Source organism: Silurus meridionalis, chromosome 24 (genome assembly GCF_014805685.1).
Source record: "Silurus meridionalis isolate SWU-2019-XX chromosome 24, ASM1480568v1, whole genome shotgun sequence".
Lineage (NCBI taxonomy): Eukaryota > Metazoa > Chordata > Actinopteri > Siluriformes > Siluridae > Silurus > Silurus meridionalis.
The window spans coordinates 16,732,878-16,753,478 of NC_060907.1; the positions used below are offsets into that span (position 1 = coordinate 16,732,878).

At 35.3% G+C, this 20,601-nt stretch overlaps 1 protein-coding gene across 2 annotated transcripts; it reads left to right on the top strand.

The window, feature by feature from the left end:
• The first annotated feature begins 423 nt into the window (after positions 1-423).
• Positions 424-19,932, top strand: LOC124378530 (FERM domain-containing protein 7). 2 transcript variants are annotated; one of them, XM_046838239.1, is made up of 12 exons: positions 424-669; positions 6,134-6,238; positions 6,586-6,628; positions 6,716-6,794; positions 12,502-12,599; positions 14,149-14,263; positions 14,477-14,624; positions 14,727-14,822; positions 16,978-17,141; positions 17,308-17,376; positions 17,482-17,557; positions 17,633-19,932. In XM_046838239.1, exons 1-12 carry the CDS (start codon positions 544-546, stop codon positions 18,632-18,634), a joined length of 2,121 nt encoding a protein of 706 aa, XP_046694195.1. In that variant the 5' UTR covers positions 424-543; the 3' UTR covers positions 18,635-19,932. The 2 variants fall into 2 exon arrangements, with proteins under 2 accessions (XP_046694195.1, XP_046694196.1); XM_046838240.1 differs by lacking the exon at positions 424-669 and adding an exon at positions 7,654-7,757 and having other exon boundaries at positions 6,222-6,238.
• Positions 19,933-20,601: the final 669 nt, after the last annotated feature.

Sequence of the window (20,601 nt, forward strand, 5' to 3'; positions counted from 1 at the left end):
TGTATGGTTAATTTTTTTTAAATCTCACATTCCACTTGGAATAGTGTATTTTTTGTATATTATTATAAAAAAAATCGACAATATTTACATAATATAAATGGCCTGGAAAACAATTTGAGACAAACTGCTAGATTTATTTTTTATTTTTTATTTTTATCACAGTTAATTTCTTTTTACTAATGTGTCTATTATTGTTCAATTCTCACTGGTATTAAAACCAAAAGTGGCTTTTGGAAACATGGACATGCAAACATATACTAGTGTGCAAAATAATTATAGTTAAATAAACAAAATCTGACTTTTAAACGTGATTTAAAGGCACGTGTTTATTTTTTTCCCAGCTTTAATATGTCACTTTAGAACAGAAGTGGAAGAGACTCTAGAAGGCTGATATTATGACGTAACTAGGAGCGGATGCACGAAAGGATGCGCCAAAGCGCTCTTCTTGAGATGTGATTCACACCAAGGTTTCTCCCGGTGCTATTCCAAGGCAAACCTGAGAGCTGGTGGTGTAGATCGGAGATGTTCAGTAGATAGTAAAAGATGGCAGAGAGATCGGAGTTGAAGGTGAAGGACAGGAGCGGCGCACAGCACCAGAGAGCCAGAGAAGCGACACTGCGCCTGCGGGTCATTTTCTTAGACGACAGCGAGCGAGTTTTCGAGGTCGAGGTAAAAAATATAATTCCAAGTATTTCTATTGGCTATTAGTTGTTTAATCGAATGTAAAATACTCTATATGCTTTATGCATGCATATTCAAGAAAAGAAACCATCGTTTTCCCCTTCTTCTTTTAATTTACTGTAAGTGCACCTTTTTTAAATGTCAGATGTTACAGATGTTACTGATGTTACATAGTCATCTACTGCCTCTTTACATCAGACTTTTCATCTGACATGACTTTTATTACTTACATTAAATTACATTTTGTAACTTATTCCAGTGAGTATTCCTAATTCAATTTCATTTGCAAAAAAATTATAATAATAAAGAAAATGACCACCCTTTGCAAGGCTTTCAGTTTACACACTTTTGAGATGCAATACTACATTGTGATGGAGTTGGTAAGGATGCTTTTGATGATGTAGCATAAAAAGCTATTTAAAATCTCTGGGGACGGATGAACTTTATAAAGTCTCATAAAGAACATGATATTATATATATATATATATATATATATATATATATATATATATATATATATAAATTGACATTATGAAGAAATATATTACAGTAAAATGTCTATAGCCACAATAATGCTGAAATGTAGTGTATTGAAATAAATAAATAAATAAATAAATAAATATATATATATATATATATATATATATATATATATATATATATATATATATAATTAATTAATTAATTATATATATATATATATATATATATATATATATATATATATATATATATATATTAATTAATTAATTAATTAATTTATTTATTTATTTTACAGAACATGTCTGGCAAAGACATAATACTTAAAGTGTACCATGAAATAAACAGTACAATGATGTGTCATGTAACATTTAATGGTAATGCATAATGCAATCACTGCCTCTTCTCATCAGACTTTTTATCTGACTTATGACTTTTATTACTTACATTAAATTACATTTTGTAACTTATATAGTATTCCTAATTCACTTTCATTTGCAAAAAAAAAAAAAAAACAACACAAAAAAACAAAGATTTACATTCATACCATTGCATTGAACTGCTTTAAAGCACACAAAAATTGAGAATAAGGTTTAGTATTGCCTTATATTATTACAGTACAATAAAGTACCACAGAGTGCAATTGTGTGCATGTGGCAAGACATTTCAGGTCATCTTTTGCATTTACTCAAAGGGGCATGACACTGAAAAGAAAACCTTTTACTCAGAGTGTTTGAGAGGAAAGACAGAGTGATGTCATTATGCAGGTTGATAGCTTTGGCATGGACTGGACACAGATATTGCCCAAATCCAAATACTATATCAGTCCTATACCTCCTCAGGGTAATGCAATCAATCACAGGAGATCAGTGAAAAACAGGGTAAAGAATATGACATTTTGGATTGAGATATTGCCTTCAATATCAAATTTAAAGGAATGAAAAGATAAAAACAATACACTTTTTTTAACTTTAAACTAAAATACATATGTTAACTTTGATACCAGTACATTTGAAGGTAAAATCTATGACAACAAAATTTTTATGTACAAAATTACAATAAATCTTTGAGATGAAACATAAACACAACCTTTTCAACAATGAATTTTTACATCCAACATTTTATTCAAATGTTGAAACTTAGTGAGCATTGATGAAAAAATTACGTTTGGCACCCGATTATTTTATTTATAGTTATTGCATAGGACAACATATCAATCACTTAAGTATGTAATTGTGAATTCAACAAGAAATAAACTCTGTTAAAATGGAAAATCATATCTCTCATATCCTACTCATGATCCGATCCTGAGTGTGGGAATATTTACACATATAAAGACTAACTAATACAGTATATTATTTGCTTGTCTTTAAAACATATACACAGTGATGACTTACTTTACTTCTATATAAGGATTGTTTGATTGTCCTGATTGATTCAAACAAGTTTATTAAACGTGTTCTTGTTTGGGGAAAGACCACTGTTTTGAAAAAGTCACAGTATCTTACCTACTCAGCTATAATAAACCTCTAAACAATAGAAAGGCTGATGGTGATTTGAGGGGAATAATGTTCTACAAATTAAGACGCTGTTATTTTTTACGAAGGAAAACAGATATGAACATTTTGATAGATTTTAGAATAAAGGAATGCTAATCATATAAAGAGACATTTTAAAATGATATGGTTTCTTTATTGTCACATTAAATGATCTTGCTTTACTCCCTTAAGTCTTTTTGGGTCTTTTTTAAACTACCCTTTAATCTCCCTCCCTAATATGGCTTCTGACAAGATAATAGCAATGTTCTATCAATTCCTGTCACAGTAAATATAGAGTCAGACTCTCACTTTCTCTCTCTCTCTCTCTCTCTCTCTCTCTCTCTCTCTCACACACACACACACACACACACACACACACACACACACACACACTCACTCACTCACTTACAAAACAAACATACACTACTGATCAGTAGCCTATATTTTAATGGTGCCTAAATGCGGGTTTGCGCATCACACTTGCAGACTTGATTGTATGTGGGCAGTCTCTTCTGACTTGTTTTTTGTTTTTTTGCCACAGACAAAAGCTTTAGTGCTCAGAGTTCCTCTGAATCTGCACCATATAAAAAAAATCAGACCCAAGACCAGTAGTGGACAGTAAAAAAGTACTTTATTTATACTTTATTAGAGTATTTTTCGGGAAACATTTCCTAATACCTCACAAAATTTGAATGCGTGATATCTTTGAATCTTTTTACATTACTTTTCTGTCACGCTTTGATCAAGAGTCGGAAACCAGAAAACAAATAGGACGTTTATTAGCCTTGGGAAACAAACAGAAGCTAGGAAGCAGCATGTCTTGGAAAACTGGTATATTACAAAACACAGGTAGTCCAGGAATGATCACCAGAATGAACCGTAGCTCGGACGGTGAGTGCGAACAGAGGCATATAAAGGGAGGATGTAGATTGGAGACAGGTGAAGGTGATTAGTATGAAGGCGAGGCACTGCGAGTGTGCTGAGTGCCAATGGGGGCGTGGCATGCCCGTTGGTTCCCTGACAATTTCAGAAGAACATGACAGTTTGAAGTGAATAAAAAAATAGGGTCAAATAATAACCTGACACAAGACCTCAGATGAAAACCCACAGTTCTCGTGAGAGATAAGAGATAAAGATATTCTTTTATTTGTCCCACAGTGGAAAAAATTTTGTCATTGTAATTATACAACAGAATTTCTTTAATAGTTCTCAGAGACCAGCAGCAATAAGTAAATATAAATATAAAAATGACACAATTAAAAAAGCACACAATGAATAAAAAAAGATAAATGCTCTGTAATATAAATATAACAATATATACAGCAGAGAGTTTCTGTGGCATAATGATACTCTTAAGTTCCTGTAACAATAAAAACAGAGCTCAAAACATCTACTATGATGAACTCATACTGGTCAGCAGGGCAGGCAGTGATCAATAGTGTAAGCAGGCAGAAAAAAAGTAAAAAAGTTAATCCAAAAGTGGGAATCCAAAAAACAAGCATAAGATCAAGACAATGTAATACTGATAAAATTGCTGAACAGATGACAGATGAACTGGCAATACTGCACAGGGTGTATGAAACACTTGGCCTTCAGTAAGTAGTACCTTTAGAAAGAATGGAGTAATATCAATATTTGGAGATGGCTCCCTCTGTCCCTTCCTACAATCTTTCTTCTGGTTGTAATTATTCCAGTCCATCAGTTCCTGCCATTCTTCTCCACTCACTCCACCCTGCCTGCACTCTTTTCTTCACTTATCTAACACACTCTCTATTACCTGAACTCCTCCACCTTCTCCATCTCTTCTCCCTGCAACCGCACCACTCCACTGCCCTCCTCTCATTTACATACATCTTACTCCTACTGACTTTCATTCACCTTCTCTCCAGCACATACCTCCACCTCTCCAGGCTCTTATCAACCTGCTCCCTACTCTCACCACAAATAACAATATAATCCACAAACATCATAGTCCATGAAGACTCCTGTCTGACCTCATCCGTCAACCTTTCCAACACCACTGCAAACAGGAAAGGGCTCAGAGCCAATCTTTAATGCAATCCAACCTCCACCTTGAACCAGTCTGTCGTTCCTACTGCACTCTTCACCGCTGTCACGCTGTCCTCATACATGTCCTGCACCACCCTCACATACTTCTTTGACACACCTGACTTCCTCATACAATACCACAAACCCTCTCTCGGCACCCTGTTGTACACTTTTCTCTCCTAAACATCTCCATGGTTCTGCCGGTATGTCATTGGGTCCTACCTACTTTCCACTCTTCATCCTCTTAATCACTGTTTTCACTTTCTTCTAACTAATCCTATCCACATCCTGCTTCACAATCTCCACACTATCCAACCTTCTCTCTCTCTCTCTCTCTCTCTCTCTCTCTCTCTCATTTTCCTCATAAGCATTGATGACATTTATCATCACCCTTCAACTTTCAGCTTCATGTTCAAATCTTTTCACATGGCATGACCTGGTATACATACTGCCCTCTAGTGGTGAGAGTTTTTCACTCTTATAAGCTACTCTTATAATCACCTCAAGTCTTATAATCACAAGTTTTCCACTCTTATAATCACCTCGTGGCCTCAAACCTTTTAAAGTAAAGCTTATATACCTACTGCTATATCAGCTTGAATTCCCAAAAGGTTTGTGGCCACACACAATGTAGGATCGAAGCCAAAGCCTCTTTGAAATAGATTTCTTTAGTTTAAGATTAAGGAAGTGATAGTGAGCATGACTGGCTTTTGGGAAAACAGTATTTGTCAGGCAATCACAGGTGCAATTCCCGATGACAGTGAAGGGGAAGTTATGTTACATTGTCTTGTAAACATCCTCTACCTTCTTTACATAATCTCCTGGAATCTTAAGGGAACTCAAAACTTGGGGCTTTCTATGCTTGCAGAGAAACGTGGCAGAGTGATCAGAATTAAACCAGTGTTGTTGACAGTTACTTGATTAGTCAATGAGTTTGCTTTGTGCACAGGATATTTTGGGATCATGAATAGGTAATCATGGGTGACGCAGAATGATTTGGTTTAGGATATGACATATAATGAAATCCTTTGTGTGTGGAATAGACCAATCCATAGAGTTAGAGGAATAGGTTGTCTGATGCCTGTTCCTATGGGTTAATTAATAATGATGTTCACGGTATGGTTGGTATATTGAGTTTTGAAATGAGTTAATGGTGATTCAGATTTACAGCATGCTGAAGTATAATAAAATATTGTATTACACTAGTGGCAGTGTGAAACTCTGATGGAATGATAATGGAGAAGTTTTGCTTTTATTAGTGCATATGCAGCAGATGATTCTTTTCAGTAGAAACCAAAACATTCATATAGGCACTGTCAACCAGTATTATTGTGTTTTGTGTGCATTATTATAATCTTAGTCTCCTGTCAATTGTGTTTTTACAGCAAAAAATCCTTGGCTGTGATTTTTTTGGTAAGGTGTGTGAACACCTTAAGCTCGTCGAGAAAGAATACTTTGGCCTGGAATTCCGTCATCAGAACGGCAACTATGTGAGTCACTTTTTAATTCAGAATTCATTTAATTACGATTTTCATTCAGAACTGTAGAATACTAATTTTAAACCTCATTATAACTACTTAAGTGCAAATGTTATTCTGTTTTTGAAATGCAATAATTCCTATATTTATGAATGTTGTATTTAGCATTGGGGGCTTGTTACCCTCTTTTTCTTACTGCCTTAAAGTAGTATAAAGTTACAAATTAAATTAGCTGTATTTACACTGAAGTGTGGAAATGACTAATACATGTTTAGAATATGTACAAAATTCAGAACATATGTTTTGATTCTATTTTCTCCAAATGTAAATGCAAGTTCGGACTAATTTTTATCCTTTAGGTGTGGCTTGAACTTTTGAAGCCACTGGCAAAGCAAATCAAATGTAAGTATGTGGTTTGTGTGTTTGTGGACAATAAGAAATGCAATTAATAGAAATACACACTGAGCACTCATATCTTCTCTTTGTTAGACACTAGTGAGCTGCCATTCCGTTTTATTGTGAAGTTTTTTCCACCAGACCCAGGCCTACTGCAAAAAAGCTTGACCAGGTGAGCCATGACCAATTTAGCAGAGCTACATCCAAGTCGCAGGGATGCATAAATCCAGCACGGTGTAATGGCATAACCTTCTAGGTTTTGTAGATTTGAAAGCACAGGAAATTCATCAAACTTTGCTGGACCCCCATTGTGGGAAAAAGGTGTCCCAAAACCTAGCAGAACGGAATTTAAGCTAATGCTTACCCATATACAGTATTTTGGTTATTTGTGAGTGATATGTTTATCTTTCAAATTTGAAGATATATTGAGAATCTAGCGCAAACTACAGCATGGTGCACAGAGACAGGTAACAGCAATAACTTGTTATATTGTTTATTTTTACATAGTATTATTTGGGGAGAAGTAAATAGATTGTTTTGTTTAAATCAGTAACCTGTTTCATCAACTCATTAATTATAAAATCTTACTATAAATCAGTGTTTTTGGATGTTTTCCGAATTGAAAGACATGAAATGTGCTGTTACTTTAAAAAACTTGGAAGAGCAACTTGAGGATTCCTAAAAAAATAAACTTTACCTCATTGAATATTAAGCAGAATTAATTTTTGGGAAAAACATAAAGAAATTTGGTATTTTGCTTTAATGATTTTTAATGTTCTCTTGCTATATTGAGTAATTAGTATCATTCATAATGTATGAGGGTAATAACAACTCGTGTGTAAAATGTGTATATAAAATGTGTATATCATTTTAAAAAACCACATACTAGCTATGAGATTTATGCAAATGGACTACAATACCCACCAGCCCTTGTATGTCATATAACTTCATATGTCACTAACCCTCAACTGTGTTTTATGTTTTTTTTTTAAGCTATTTAAAATCTGGTCTCTGTATGTCTCTTTGTCAAGCTTTTGTTGGTGTTACCAAAAGAATGGATGCAGCAGAATATTTGTGGTCCAGGAAGGCCTCCTACAGAGGTGCTACAGGCCTTTGGAGAAACAGGAACAGGGAGGTATGATTAGAGCCACCTGGGAATGGCTTGATATCATGAGACCAATTAAGAAGTTTATTATTGTCCCAATTATCTCCCACCCTCTGCCCGCTGCTAAGGAGATCGGTCTGTTAAGGACACCACTCTGTTTCCACGCTCTTCTTTGTACATTTGTCTGCCTACCTGCCTGCCTTTTTTGCCCTACTAGGATACAGGCAGACTAATTGCAAAACAGTAAAAAAAAAAGCTTGACAAAGTGATAAACAGAGATTAGGCCTGCCCCACTGAGTACTTCTCTCTGCCCCCTAGTCCTGCTGGGGACGTTGCATTGTTTGCCTGCCCTAACAAGAATGTTGCGCAACCTTCCTGACCTGCTAAGGTGCCTCCCTGCAGCAGGGTAAATTCTGGCCTCTCCAATGACCTCATGGGCCCCACTCTGTATTATTCCTATGCCTTAGACATAACTACACATTGACCCCACTTAAGACATTGCTCTGCCATACTGCTAGTCTGTAATTCCCCCATCTGATTCCACCTTAAACTTTGTCCAATCCCCATAAACTCTGCTGCAGTTGTAGCCCCTGTATACCACCACAGAGCAGAGGATATCACTTCAGGCTGCTCATGACCCCCCTATCATGTGTCACTAATCACCCTTACCTTTGTCTTGTTATGTCTTCTTAAGCATCCTATTTAAAATGTGGTCTCTGTATTTCTCCTTGTCAAGCGTTTGTTGGTGTTTTGTGCATTTGTATTACAGCATTGTTATTAGTTTGCCTGTTTTTGTATTGATGTCAATGGTTCTTGGTGTTGGTTTATTTTTATTTGTTTGACTTGTTAATACACCTGACATTAGCATATTGAATAATACTGTGATATTAGTTCATATTAGGGATGGTATGATTCCCAGAGTTGCATCTGTGCATCGACATTAACGTTAACAATGTGGTCCAACGATTTAAAAAAGTGTGCATCAGATTCAAGTTGGCATTTGGCATTTCGTTTTGAACATATTTGCATTGGTAACAATCAATTTATTTATATATAATTATTAGTAGATGCACTATAATTTTATTGTTTAAAAAGTGACCAATAATTTGTGATATGTAGATTGATTGCTCGGAAGCGGCTCATTGCGCACTAATGGAGATGTAGCAGATATCATATGGTTTAGCTTGATGAATGTATATTAGTTTAATTAGCTACTGGACATTTCCTCGCAGACCTGCCCATCCTGCTAAGTAATTAAGTTACGGTAAGTCTTGCTTCAGTTAACAGATACTGGGCATTAACTATTATTATTATTATTATTATTATTATTATTATTATTATTATTATATTTTAACATCTGAGAATTTTATTATTATTATTATTATTATTATTATTATTTTTATTATTATTTTTATTATTATTATTATTATTATGTTTTAACATTTACTACTAATATATGTTACACATTCTGACTGTCCACTTGATCAAACTAACTCTTATCAAGTGGACAGTTGACAGTCAGAATGTGTAACAAATATTAGGAAATGTCTAGTAGCTAATAACTAACTACTAATATATATATTAACAACTAATATACAGTCATCAAGCTAAACCATATGATATCTGCTACATCTCCATGGTTGCGCACTGTGGAGCTTCCGAGCAAAGAATGCAGTCACATTCGGTGTTATGCACTAAAATGCTAACCCTGCCACAGACTGCCCCCACTTATCTCATAATTATGAGATACTAAGTCATAATTATGAGATACTAAGTCATAATTATGAGATAAGTCATAATTATGAGATACTAAGTCGTAATTATGAGATATTAAGTCATAATTATGAGATAATACGTTGTAATTATGAGATACTAAGTAATTATTATGAGATAAGTCATAATTATGAGATACTAAGTCATAATTATGAGATACTAAGTCATAATTATGAGATAAGTCATAATTATGAGATACTAAGTCGTAATTATGAGATATTAAGTAATAATTATGAGATAATAAGTTGTAATTATGAGATACTAAGTCATTATTATGGGTTCCTTTTTTGTGATTTTTTTTCTTTGTGAATGCAATGCGCTTCCGCACAAAACAGATTAAACTCTATATTAAAAATAATTTTCCTCAAAATTCTACAAACAAAACCCTATAATGACAACATGGAAGACGTTTGTTTGAAATTTTTGCAAATTTATTAAAAATATAAAAAACTAAAGAAAATCACATAAGTATTCACAGCCTTTGCCTTGACACTCAAAATTGTGCTCAGGTGCATCCTTTTTCGACTGATCATCCTTGAGATATTTCTACAACTTCATTGGAGTCCACCTGAGATAAATTCAGTCAGTTGGACATGATTTGAAAGACACACACTTGTCTAAAGTCCCACAGTTAACAGTGCATGTCAGAGCACAAACCAAGCCATGAAGTCCAAAGAATTGTCTGTAGAGACAGCATTGAATAGAGGGAATCTGGGGAAGGGGACAGAAACATTTCTGAAGCATTGACGGTTCCAATGAACACAGTCGCCTTCATCATCCGTAAATGGAAGAAGTATTGGACCACCAGGACTCCTAGAGCAAACTGAGTGATTGGGGAGAAGGGCCTTAGTCTGGGAGGTGACCAAGAACCCAATAGTCACTCTGAAAGAGCTTCAGCATTCCTCTGTGGGGAGTAGAACCTTCCAGAACAACAACCATATCTGCAGCACTACACCAATTAGACCTTTATAGTAGAGTGGCCAAACGGAGCCACTCCTCAGTATAAGGCACACGACTGCCCATCTGGAGTGTGCCAAAAGGCACCTGAAGACTCGCAGGCCATGAGAAACTACATTTTTGAACTCTTTGGCCTGAATGCCAAGCGTCATGTCTGAAAGAAGCCAGGCACTGCTCATCACCTGGCCAATACCATTTTTACAGTGAAACATGGTGGTGGCAACATCATGCTGTGGGGATGTTTTTAGCGGCAGGAACTGGAAGACTAGTCAGGATTGAGGGAAAGATTAATGCAGCAATGTACAGAGACATCCTTGATGAAAACCTGCTCCAGAGCGCTCTGGACCTCAGATCGGGGTGACAATTCATCTTTCAACAGGACAACAACACTAAGCACACAGCCAAGATAACAAAGGAGTGCCTACAGGATGACCTATTGAATGTCCTTGAGTGGCCCAGCCAGAGCCCAGAATTGAACCTGATTAAACATCTCAGGAGAGACCTCCAACCCCATCCAACCTGATAGAGCTTGAGAGGGTCTGCAAAGAAGACTGAGAGAAAATGCCCAAAACCAAAAATAGGTGTGCCAAACTTGTAGCTTTATACTCAAAAAGACTTGAGCTTTAATTAGTTCTAAAGGTGCTTCATTAAAGTATTGCACAAAAGCTGTGAATAATTTTGTACATGTAATTTTTTTAATGACCTTCTTTATAAAAATGATAATATAAAAGATTTCAAACACACTTTTTTTCACATTGTCATTATGGGGTATTGTTTGTACAACAATGAGGAAAACAATGAATTTAATCAATTTTGGAATGAGACTGTAACATAACAAAATGTGAAAAAACTGAAGGATTGCTGGTACCTCAGAAGTAGCATGTGTAGGTCAAAATATATATATACTTATTTGAGAAAGAAACACATTATTAGGTATGTTTATTGTCTCATGATGATCTAGGGCAATGAACATTATTAGAAGTGTGCAAACAGGGACTCTGGCAAGACCTGTAAAAAAAAAAAGACTAAATCGAATAGAGATACAGTAAGTAACAAACATGAGCATGCCTTGAGACATTAAGTGGTCTGTGAAATCTGTTTAAAAAAAAAAATAAAACAGGAGGGAGCTTTTTTTAAAAGAGAAAACTCTGCCAACTTCAGTGACTTTATTATTCAATGTGCCAAAAATGTGTAACTGTTTTAATAAAGTAGTCATATCATATCATAGTAAACCAAAAGCCAAAAGTCTTTAAGATCCTCTAACCAGAACCCAGTTTCTCAGTGAATGCTTTGATTAAGAGAGCAAATCTGTTGAAGCAAACACATGAAGCAAAGAGAAGTGATACTCCCATGGGTTAGATTTAGTGTTTGATAACTATTTCACCAACATTATCACCTATAAGATGCTGTAAGGGCTCTAATGCCAGAGTTGGGGGTTTGCTGACTCCACCCAAGGCATTCCGACTTTCTTCTTAATAAAGTATCCTGCTTTCACTCTGTCAAATCTCTATTAATGCTGCAGTCTTTACTAATGCTAAATAATATACATTTATCAAAAATAAATGCACTCAACACACCATGTTCACAAAAGTGTTTTTTGTGAAAATTAAATATAAAACTTCAACAGAAGAAGAAAGTTAAAATACAACACAAAGTACAGTAAAAATGTTATTATATTGTGAACTTTTTTATAATTATTATTACTTTTCAAGAGTTTCAGAGTCATGTACAGCAAAGCATACGGTGATCTGGATAAGGGTATCTGTAAATGTGCCATAAATATGCCAAAAATGTCAATGTCAACTTTTCCGTGCTTTTTTGAACCACACAATGGACATTTGGTAACAGAAATAGCTATTTATTGGCCACAATGTTTGTTTATACAGAGTTTAGGACCACAGTGTTCAGTCCATCTGTGTCTTTCACGACAAGCCATTCTAAAAGTGTGACTCTACTGGTAGTATGATTGAAAATTAATGCATAACAATGAATAGGCTACATGGGATATATCACTGTTAATGAATTTATATGTTTTTGTTTTCAGGTACCTTTTTGCCCTGCAAATAAAACAGGATTTGGCCAATGGAAGTCTTACGTGTAATGACAATAGTGCTGCGCTTTTGGTCTCTCATATATTGCAGGGTAAGTCCTGTTCTCTCACAGGTCAAATTTAAAATCTTGGCCAATAATAACCTTCTTTACTAAATCTTCTTCACTATTGTTCTGGGTTATAAGAAATAGAATAGACTATTAGTACATTTTAACACACAATCATCCAAATATATCAATTTATAAAGGATTATTTAAAAAGAATGAACCGATATCATATCGCTTCAGTTCTCAAACATTGTCATGGAAATGGAGGAGTTATCTTATTTTTTTGTGAGTGTAATACTTGTGACTTGGCTGGAGTTTTGTATTACTTTTCCCTAATAAAATATTGCGTAATTAAATCGATTCATTCTTTTTGAATAATCCTGTATTATATATAGACACTACACAGGAGTTGGACAATAAAACTGAAAAAAATAGCCATTTAAGCAGGGTCTGATGACCAGTCATCACTTATGAATTTCATATTCCCTAAATAAGAGCAGAGCGTGAAGTTTAAATAAGCAGAGCAACAGCACAGCTATACTTCAAATACTGCAATCCAAACAGCATAAAGCACGAGTTGTTGGTGGGCATGTTGCTGTCACATCTTTGTGGTGTATTGAGAGCCATGGTATCTAGGGCTACTAAACTACATCCTACAGAAGTAATTTTAGATGCAAGAGAAAGCTATTTTAAAGGGATGTTCAGGTACTAGCCCGGATTATATCCAAAATAAAATAACATTTTATTTGTATAGTGCTTTTAACAATGTACATTGTCTTAAAGTAGCTTTTTTACATTTAAAGCGGTAATAAAAGAATGTACTAGTTTGTTCCCTATAATTTTAAGAAAAATTTCCCTAAAATGGCATGAGGAAGAAACCATGAGGGGAACCAGAGTCAAAAGGTAACCCATTCTCATCTGGGTGGCACCAAATGTCCATTCATTACAGTTCATCATTGTTGAGGTGTGCAGTGATTGGTGATTAAATGCAATCTGTGGTCCTTGAGCCATTGTGGTTAATGTTCCACCTTGACATTCTACCAAAAATGGTTGCTGGAAGCTCCACAGGGTCAGTATTCATTGCCTCAGGGTTTTCCTCCATCAATAGGTGTCAGGGGTTCAGTGGGGATAATGTCAGGGTTTTGTGCAGGCCACTCCATATATAGCAAAAATCATTAATGTAATGAACCATTCTCGTGCATGAGGTTATTGTCATGTTGGAACAATTGTGTGCTTCCAACTATGTGGTAAAAGGTTGGGAAAAACCCACATAGGAGTGTGATGATAAGATGTCCACAAACCATAGCCCATATAGTGTACCTTGGACTTATCCGTAAAGATGTGTCAGTGAGAATTCATTAAATAAAAATAAATGAACACTTTACAAGATACAAATTGCCTTTGAAACTTTGATACCTGCCAGTACCTATGTACTACTAACTACAAGGGTGTTCAAACCAATGTACATGCCATTGTACAAATAAATAATATTGGAATTATATTTTGAAGTAAAATATGTTAGAAAACACAAAAACATTTTAAAAACATTCAACCTATAACTGACATTTCCTTGTTTTTTTTTTTTTTTTTGCAGCAGAGCTTGGGGATTACAATGAAGAGTTGGATGCACACCACCTAGAAAATAAGCAATATGTTCCAAATCAGGAATACTTGGACCACAAGATTATTCGTTTTCATAAAAAACACAGGTGTGCATTCTCACATGCACAACAAATCATTCACGACATGTCCAGATGTAATTAAACAAAGCAAACACAAGGGTTTTGCATTAAGCATTTAACAACAGGCACCAACGTTACAGATTCTGAAGACGAGACTTCAATCTGAGGCTGATATAGGAATAATTGTAAAGAAACAATTGTAAAGATTTGTATTTAAATCTGTTCATTCTTTCTGAGCAGAGGTCACACTCCAGCCCTGTCAGATATACATTTGCTGGAGGTTGCTCGGAAATTGGATATGTATGGCATTCGACCACATCCTGCCCATGATGGGGAGGGCATGAGGATTAATTTGGCTGTTACCCACCTGGGGGTGTTAATATTTCAGGTAACAGCCTTGAATCAGTCAGCACCACTAGATTGATTTTTCTGCAGTCCCTTGCATTAATTCTTTTTAATAATCTATTTAAAATATTACTTTTCTTTCAAGGGTAACACGAAAATTAATACCTTCAGCTGGGCCAAGATTCGCAAGCTGAGTTTCAAGAGGAGAAATTTCCTTATCAAACTACACACAGAGGCTGGGGTAAATTATACAATATCATTCACATGCTTGCTGCATTGCCCATTTCTCCTAAAAGAACTATTGTAGCTCAGTACATTAAAGATCTGTTTCAGTGTTTCTCATCCTATCTATTTTTTTTACATGTGCCAGTTCCATTTCCAGCAAATCACTATGATATGATGCTGCCACCCCCAAGCAAAGTGGGATGGAGTTCAGATTAAAAGCCTTGCCATTTTTCTTCTATATAGTAATGATAATTATTTGGCCAAATAAAGTTTTTTGCATTTTTGGACCAAAAATTTCACAGGGCTGTTGATTACCTTCACCATCAAGATTAACATTCTTAGAGTATTGTTCTTAAATGATTTCCTTCCTTTCAGGCAATCACCTGAACTGTTTTAGTGTTAATCTGTTCATAATAAATGGACCTCCACAACTAAACACTAGTGGCACTTAATGCTTTCTTCTCCTGATACCAAAAACTGATGCCTGACAGGTACTCCTGGTCCATTTATTTCTTAGGATATTCTATAAAGTAACTGGGCTTATTTCTAGGTTTTGGCTGAGTAGCTTGGACTTTCTTATGGTATCAATGTCACTAGCTATTTTAAAGCTTCTTCGTATATGTTTCATTAATTCCCGAAATTTTGCAGAATGTTTAAAAAAAGACAGTGAACTTATTAATGTAAATTGTAATTCTGGCAAAGTTAATGAAGTCTTTTTCTGTCTTTAAATTATTTTTTAAATCACATTAGATGTGAATACAGTAGCAGCTCCAACTGTTACACTAAAAATAACAAGTGTTGCATAACTCCCTTATTATCTTTAGCCTATGTAAATACAAACCACAAGTCAAAGCATAGAAAACTGTAAAGAATCTTTAACAAAACAGAAATGTAAAGGATCTTATGAATGACCTGAGAAACATTCAGAGAGAGCAAAATACAAATACACACCTGGCAAAAGAAAAGTAATAATAATAATAATATGTAAGTGGTAGCTCAGAGGTTGAAGTACTGAACTTCTGATCAGATGACCATTTACAATGCGATAAGTTGTTCTGTATTTGGGTATTTGCTAAGTGCCATAAATAAATAGATAGATAGATAGATAGATAGATAGATAGATAGATAGATAGATAGATAGATAGATATCTATCTATCTATCTATCTATCTATCTATCTATCTATCTATCTATCTATCTATCTATCTATCTATCTATCTATCTATCTATCTATCTATCTATCGATCGATCGATCGATCGATCGATCGATCGATCGATCTATCTATCTTCCATTATTTAAAACTTTATTATAAAAGAATTGACCAAAATACAACATAAAAGCTAATTTCTACAATCTTCTAATAGTGGGTTGTAACTGAATTTTTTACTTTTCACACCCTGTGGATGAAGTCCATGTTTACACAAAGATTGTGGATATGCAGACTTTGCACAGAAACTAACCTCTGACCTCTTGATAGAAATGTAAAGCATTAGTCAGTCTGATTTTTTATGCCCCACATCAAGAACAAGCACTACAAGGAGTCATTTAACACCATTAAATTCTAAGCCATCGTTTCATTTTGCTTCATTGGAGCATCTTCCGTAGAGCCCCAGATGACAAATGAACAACATGCCCATCTTTATAAAACATGGTTTTGGTTTTCCCTGATTCGAAATTAAAGTAGAAAGCCAATTTATGGTATCCCTGACCTAGTGTAGCTGGACTCATGCTAGTAGTGGAACCAATAACAACACAAGAGAGACACAGGCTGGGGACCAAGACAACACCACTAGTACTTAAAAGATGGTATATTAAAAAGTAAAAAAAAAAAAGAAAGAAATGTTTTTTTTCCTATGTTTGTCTCATTAGACTTTAATAAATAAAATTCACATTTTACACAGTTTAATCTGTATAAAATGTACACAAATTTGAGTTAAGTTATAACTTTGTGTTACAAAATTACAGTTACTAAGCATTCAGTTTTTAATGGGAGGTTTTGGAGAAACAAGTAACAAGTTGTGAGACAAACAAACCAATATTACACTAAACTAACATTCTAAGCTTCAATGTTAGTGTTGTGTATGTGTGTTTTTAACTTTATAATAATACACTTGTTTTGACTTGTTTCATATTATGCTCTTTTAATGTATGCATCTGTCCATGTATAACAGCCTTCACGGAGGGACATGGTTGAGTTCACAATGGCAAGCAGAGACATTTGTAAAACCTTCTGGAAGATGTGTGTGGAGTATCATGCCTTCTTTCGTCTAGCTGAGGAGCCCAAACCATATCAAAAGTCATTGTTTTCCAGCAAAGGATCAAGTTTCAGATATAGGTACAGTCAAACAAATCTGACAGATGCAGTTGCAAGAACAAATGAGAACACATTTGGTAATATATACTTATTTTGTAAGATCGTGTTAGGTGTTGGTAATCTGACCATGTCAGCAAGGGTTTTTAATTTGTTGAGGTATATGGATAATTACTTACCTTTGCTTTAGTGGCAGGACACAAAAGCAACTTTTAGAGGGTGTTGGCACTGGGGAACACAGGCATGTACCATTTGAGAGGTAAGAAATGCAATTTAGTTTGAGAAAATCCTGTATAAACAAAGCACTTTTTAGTTTGGTAATATAAACATTTGTTCTTTATAAATGTCTGTATGTTGTTTTAAGGTCAAAATTCAGGCTTGGCCATGAATCTCGGCAATGCAAGTCATCCCCAGACTTGCTTACTGATGTTTCCAAACAGGTACAGATTGAAAGAAATCAAGATTGAAATGGCCTTTGTTGTGTTCTGAAATACTTAAAAATCATGTTTCTGCAGCTTTATGAGCAAGCCTATCAGTTCCCCCACCTTGATGATTCAAAGCAAGGGCCAAATGTGCTTGCTGAAGGGCTTGTCCGATCGTGTCCCTTGTCAAGACTGGCGCCCAGATCTAGCAGGGTTGCATCTCCTAAACAGCGTTCCATGTCTACTTCAGCAGCAGAGCGTCAAGGCAGAAGCTTTCAAAGGCCTGGGGCAAGGAGACATCAGTCCCCTAGTTCTCAGCACTTAGTCCTTCTCTATCCCAACAGTTCTCACCTGCAATTCCATCCAGTGCTGCCAACTTTCCCTTTGGCAACTTACCCTTTTTTACTACAAGATCCAACATCATCATCCTTAGACCGTCTTACACAAGCTCACCAGGGTATCAAGCCTATGAAGTATTTACCTAGGCAAACAGGACACTCTTTTTCACCTGCGTCCTCTTTGTCACCACCACAACGGCAACAGCGTCTGGAAAGGCTTCAACTCTCTGGAATTGGATTGGCTTCATCTAGACTGTACCCTTTACCAGAGGGACCACTGGGGGTGGGGTTAAACAGAAGGCACAACATAGGAAGAACAGAAGCTGGGCACTACAGTGATGACTCTTCCTTTCAAAGTGCATTACCTTCCCGGGCCTCAAGCCAACCTGATGTAAAGTTCCAAAGACCTTCACTAGCTACTTCAGCTGCTGCATATGCCTCAGAGTTTCGGCCTCTAGGGTATTATCCTCATCTGTCACAACACAGAATCCCTACTAGGCCAACCTATCTTCCACTAAGCCCTTCTCCTTTGCCAGAAAGACCCACATCTTTATGTGTCCTCAGCACAGGCAGTTACAGTGATTCAGACTCAGAACTCTTTTATCCATGTTACTGTCCTGCTGTAGGGAAAGTGGTACATTCTGGTCCGCTAGCACATTTGCGGTTCTCATCTGGAAGCCTCCAACTAGATGAAGAAGATGGAGAAGATGGAGAAGATGGAGAAGAGGAGAAGAGGAGAAGAGGACGATATGTGTGATCAGAGTGATGGGGAAAATACTGATCTTACCTCTGTTAAACTGTAGCATTACTCTTTTAAAAGCATCAGAAACACAACATGAGAAAAAAAGAATTCACTCAAAAAACTTAATAAAGTTCTTAACAATTAAGTAAATGCTGTTACAAATGTTAGATAATTTAATTCTAGATGTACAACTACTTGTAATTATACAGCATGTCTAATTTGGTACTATGGAGTCCAGTCAGCATGATTGGTGATCCCTTTCACTCTTTGCCTGTATAACTAAGCAGAATGAATCTTGTTTGCCTCAGATGCCATTCATGGAGAAAGGACTATAATAAGCAATGAGAATGGCAATACTTTTCAAGATTTCTTCCTTCTTCATTCAACAGTATTGTATGTCAGTGAGGCCTGTATGGGTGAAGCATGATGAAAGGTATTGTATCTGCCGTCTTCTTCTGGAAAGAATCATATCCATGGTTCTGACTGAATCGTGGAATCGGAAGCAGCCCAGAATATAGTGACTGTTGGTGTCAATAAAATAACTCCATTATGACCTGGAATACAAGAGGAAACACAAGGGGCTACATTTAGACCACCATATCAAGTTCTACTTAAGTTGGAATCATGACTAGATAGCAGCTGGAAATAGGAAACAGAGTGGAATCAGGAATCAAGCATGGTGAGGGCAAGGGAAATTACACAAACTACTCTTCTGAAAGTGAAGTGAAATCCAATTGCACAAAAATGAAGACAGCAATATTGATTTTTCTCCATGAAATATCCAGTGCTAAATATTTATTAATGTTTCTTTTTGTGTAGTGTTTTAAAAATTTGTTAAGATGTATGTCATTGTTTGATAAATAATAATTACATGAAAATAATAAAAGATGAAAGTCATGTAGTAACAGACATTGCAGGACAACTTTGGTTAACAAATCTAGTATACAATATTTTGCTTGTTCAAAGCATCCTTTCATTTAGATAGTGATGCTTCCACAGTTCAAACGTTTACTTGCTTAGTTTTTGACAGAAACACATTTAATATTACCATTCGTTTCTTTTGAAGTCAATTCATTATATCAGAAATAAAAAGCTAAGTTGACTGTGTTTAAATCATGGGGAAGATTTCAGAAATTCATGCTTGTGATTGAAAACGTATTACCAGTAGCTAGAGGTGAGATGTAACAAAGTACAAGTATCAGTTCTTTAATTAACTATATATTTTTAGGACAACTTTTTTCTCTTACTCATTACATTTTTACACAAATATTTGTACTTTGTACTTTTTGCATTTTTAAACCAAACTCGTTACTTTAGTTTTAATCTATTTGGTGAAATGTCAATAATAAATGTCAACAAGAAGTCTGGGGTTAACGTGGAGGAGACAGAGGGAGTCAGTGATGTAAACATGACTGAGAACAGAGACATTTCTAATCACATGATCATCATCATATTTTCTCTGCTTGTGTTCTATATGGTGGATATTCAGCCTGGATACATTCATTAAATAACAAAATGTTTCATTAGTTTTGTATTAATATATTAATTAAGGCTGTCAAAATGCAAATGTATTTTAATGTAACTGGTTTTATTAACGCGCGATTAATGCAGCACGCATTTGTTATTTTATTAAAAATATAATAAAATAAATAAATAAAAAAGAGGCGAAATTAAAACCTTCGCAACACACGTTTATTTACGACGTCCTTTCTTTGTTTAGATATAATAAATAAACTATTAAAATAATTTTTAATCAGTAAACTAATCAACATGGCTGACCAATCAACATGGACATGGACAAATATTGATGCTTTATGCAAATGCATGTTTATTATTCGTGAAACCAAAGTCAACATAGTGCATAAAGAAGGTTTTAAAGTAATCATGGTGTTTTAAATTACGTAAATTATCAGGAAACCAAATGGAATCAAGGCGTCGTATTTGTCTGTCTGTGAAGAGAGGAGACAGAGATGGCAGAGAGC

What these genes read in the sequence shown, in the direction of transcription:
- LOC124378530 (XM_046838239.1), top strand. Translation starts at nt 544, where the DNA reads ATGGCAGAGAGATCGGAGTTGAAGGTGAAGGACAGGAGCGGCGCACAG. An exon ending in ACTGGCAAAGCAAATCAAAT is followed by an intron (nt 6,629 to 6,715) that starts GTAAGTATGTGG and finishes TCTCTTTGTTAG; the next exon opens with ACACTAGTGAGCTGCCATTC. An exon ending in GGTCTCTCATATATTGCAGG is followed by an intron (nt 12,600 to 14,148) that starts GTAAGTCCTGTT and finishes TTTTTTTTGCAG; the next exon opens with CAGAGCTTGGGGATTACAAT.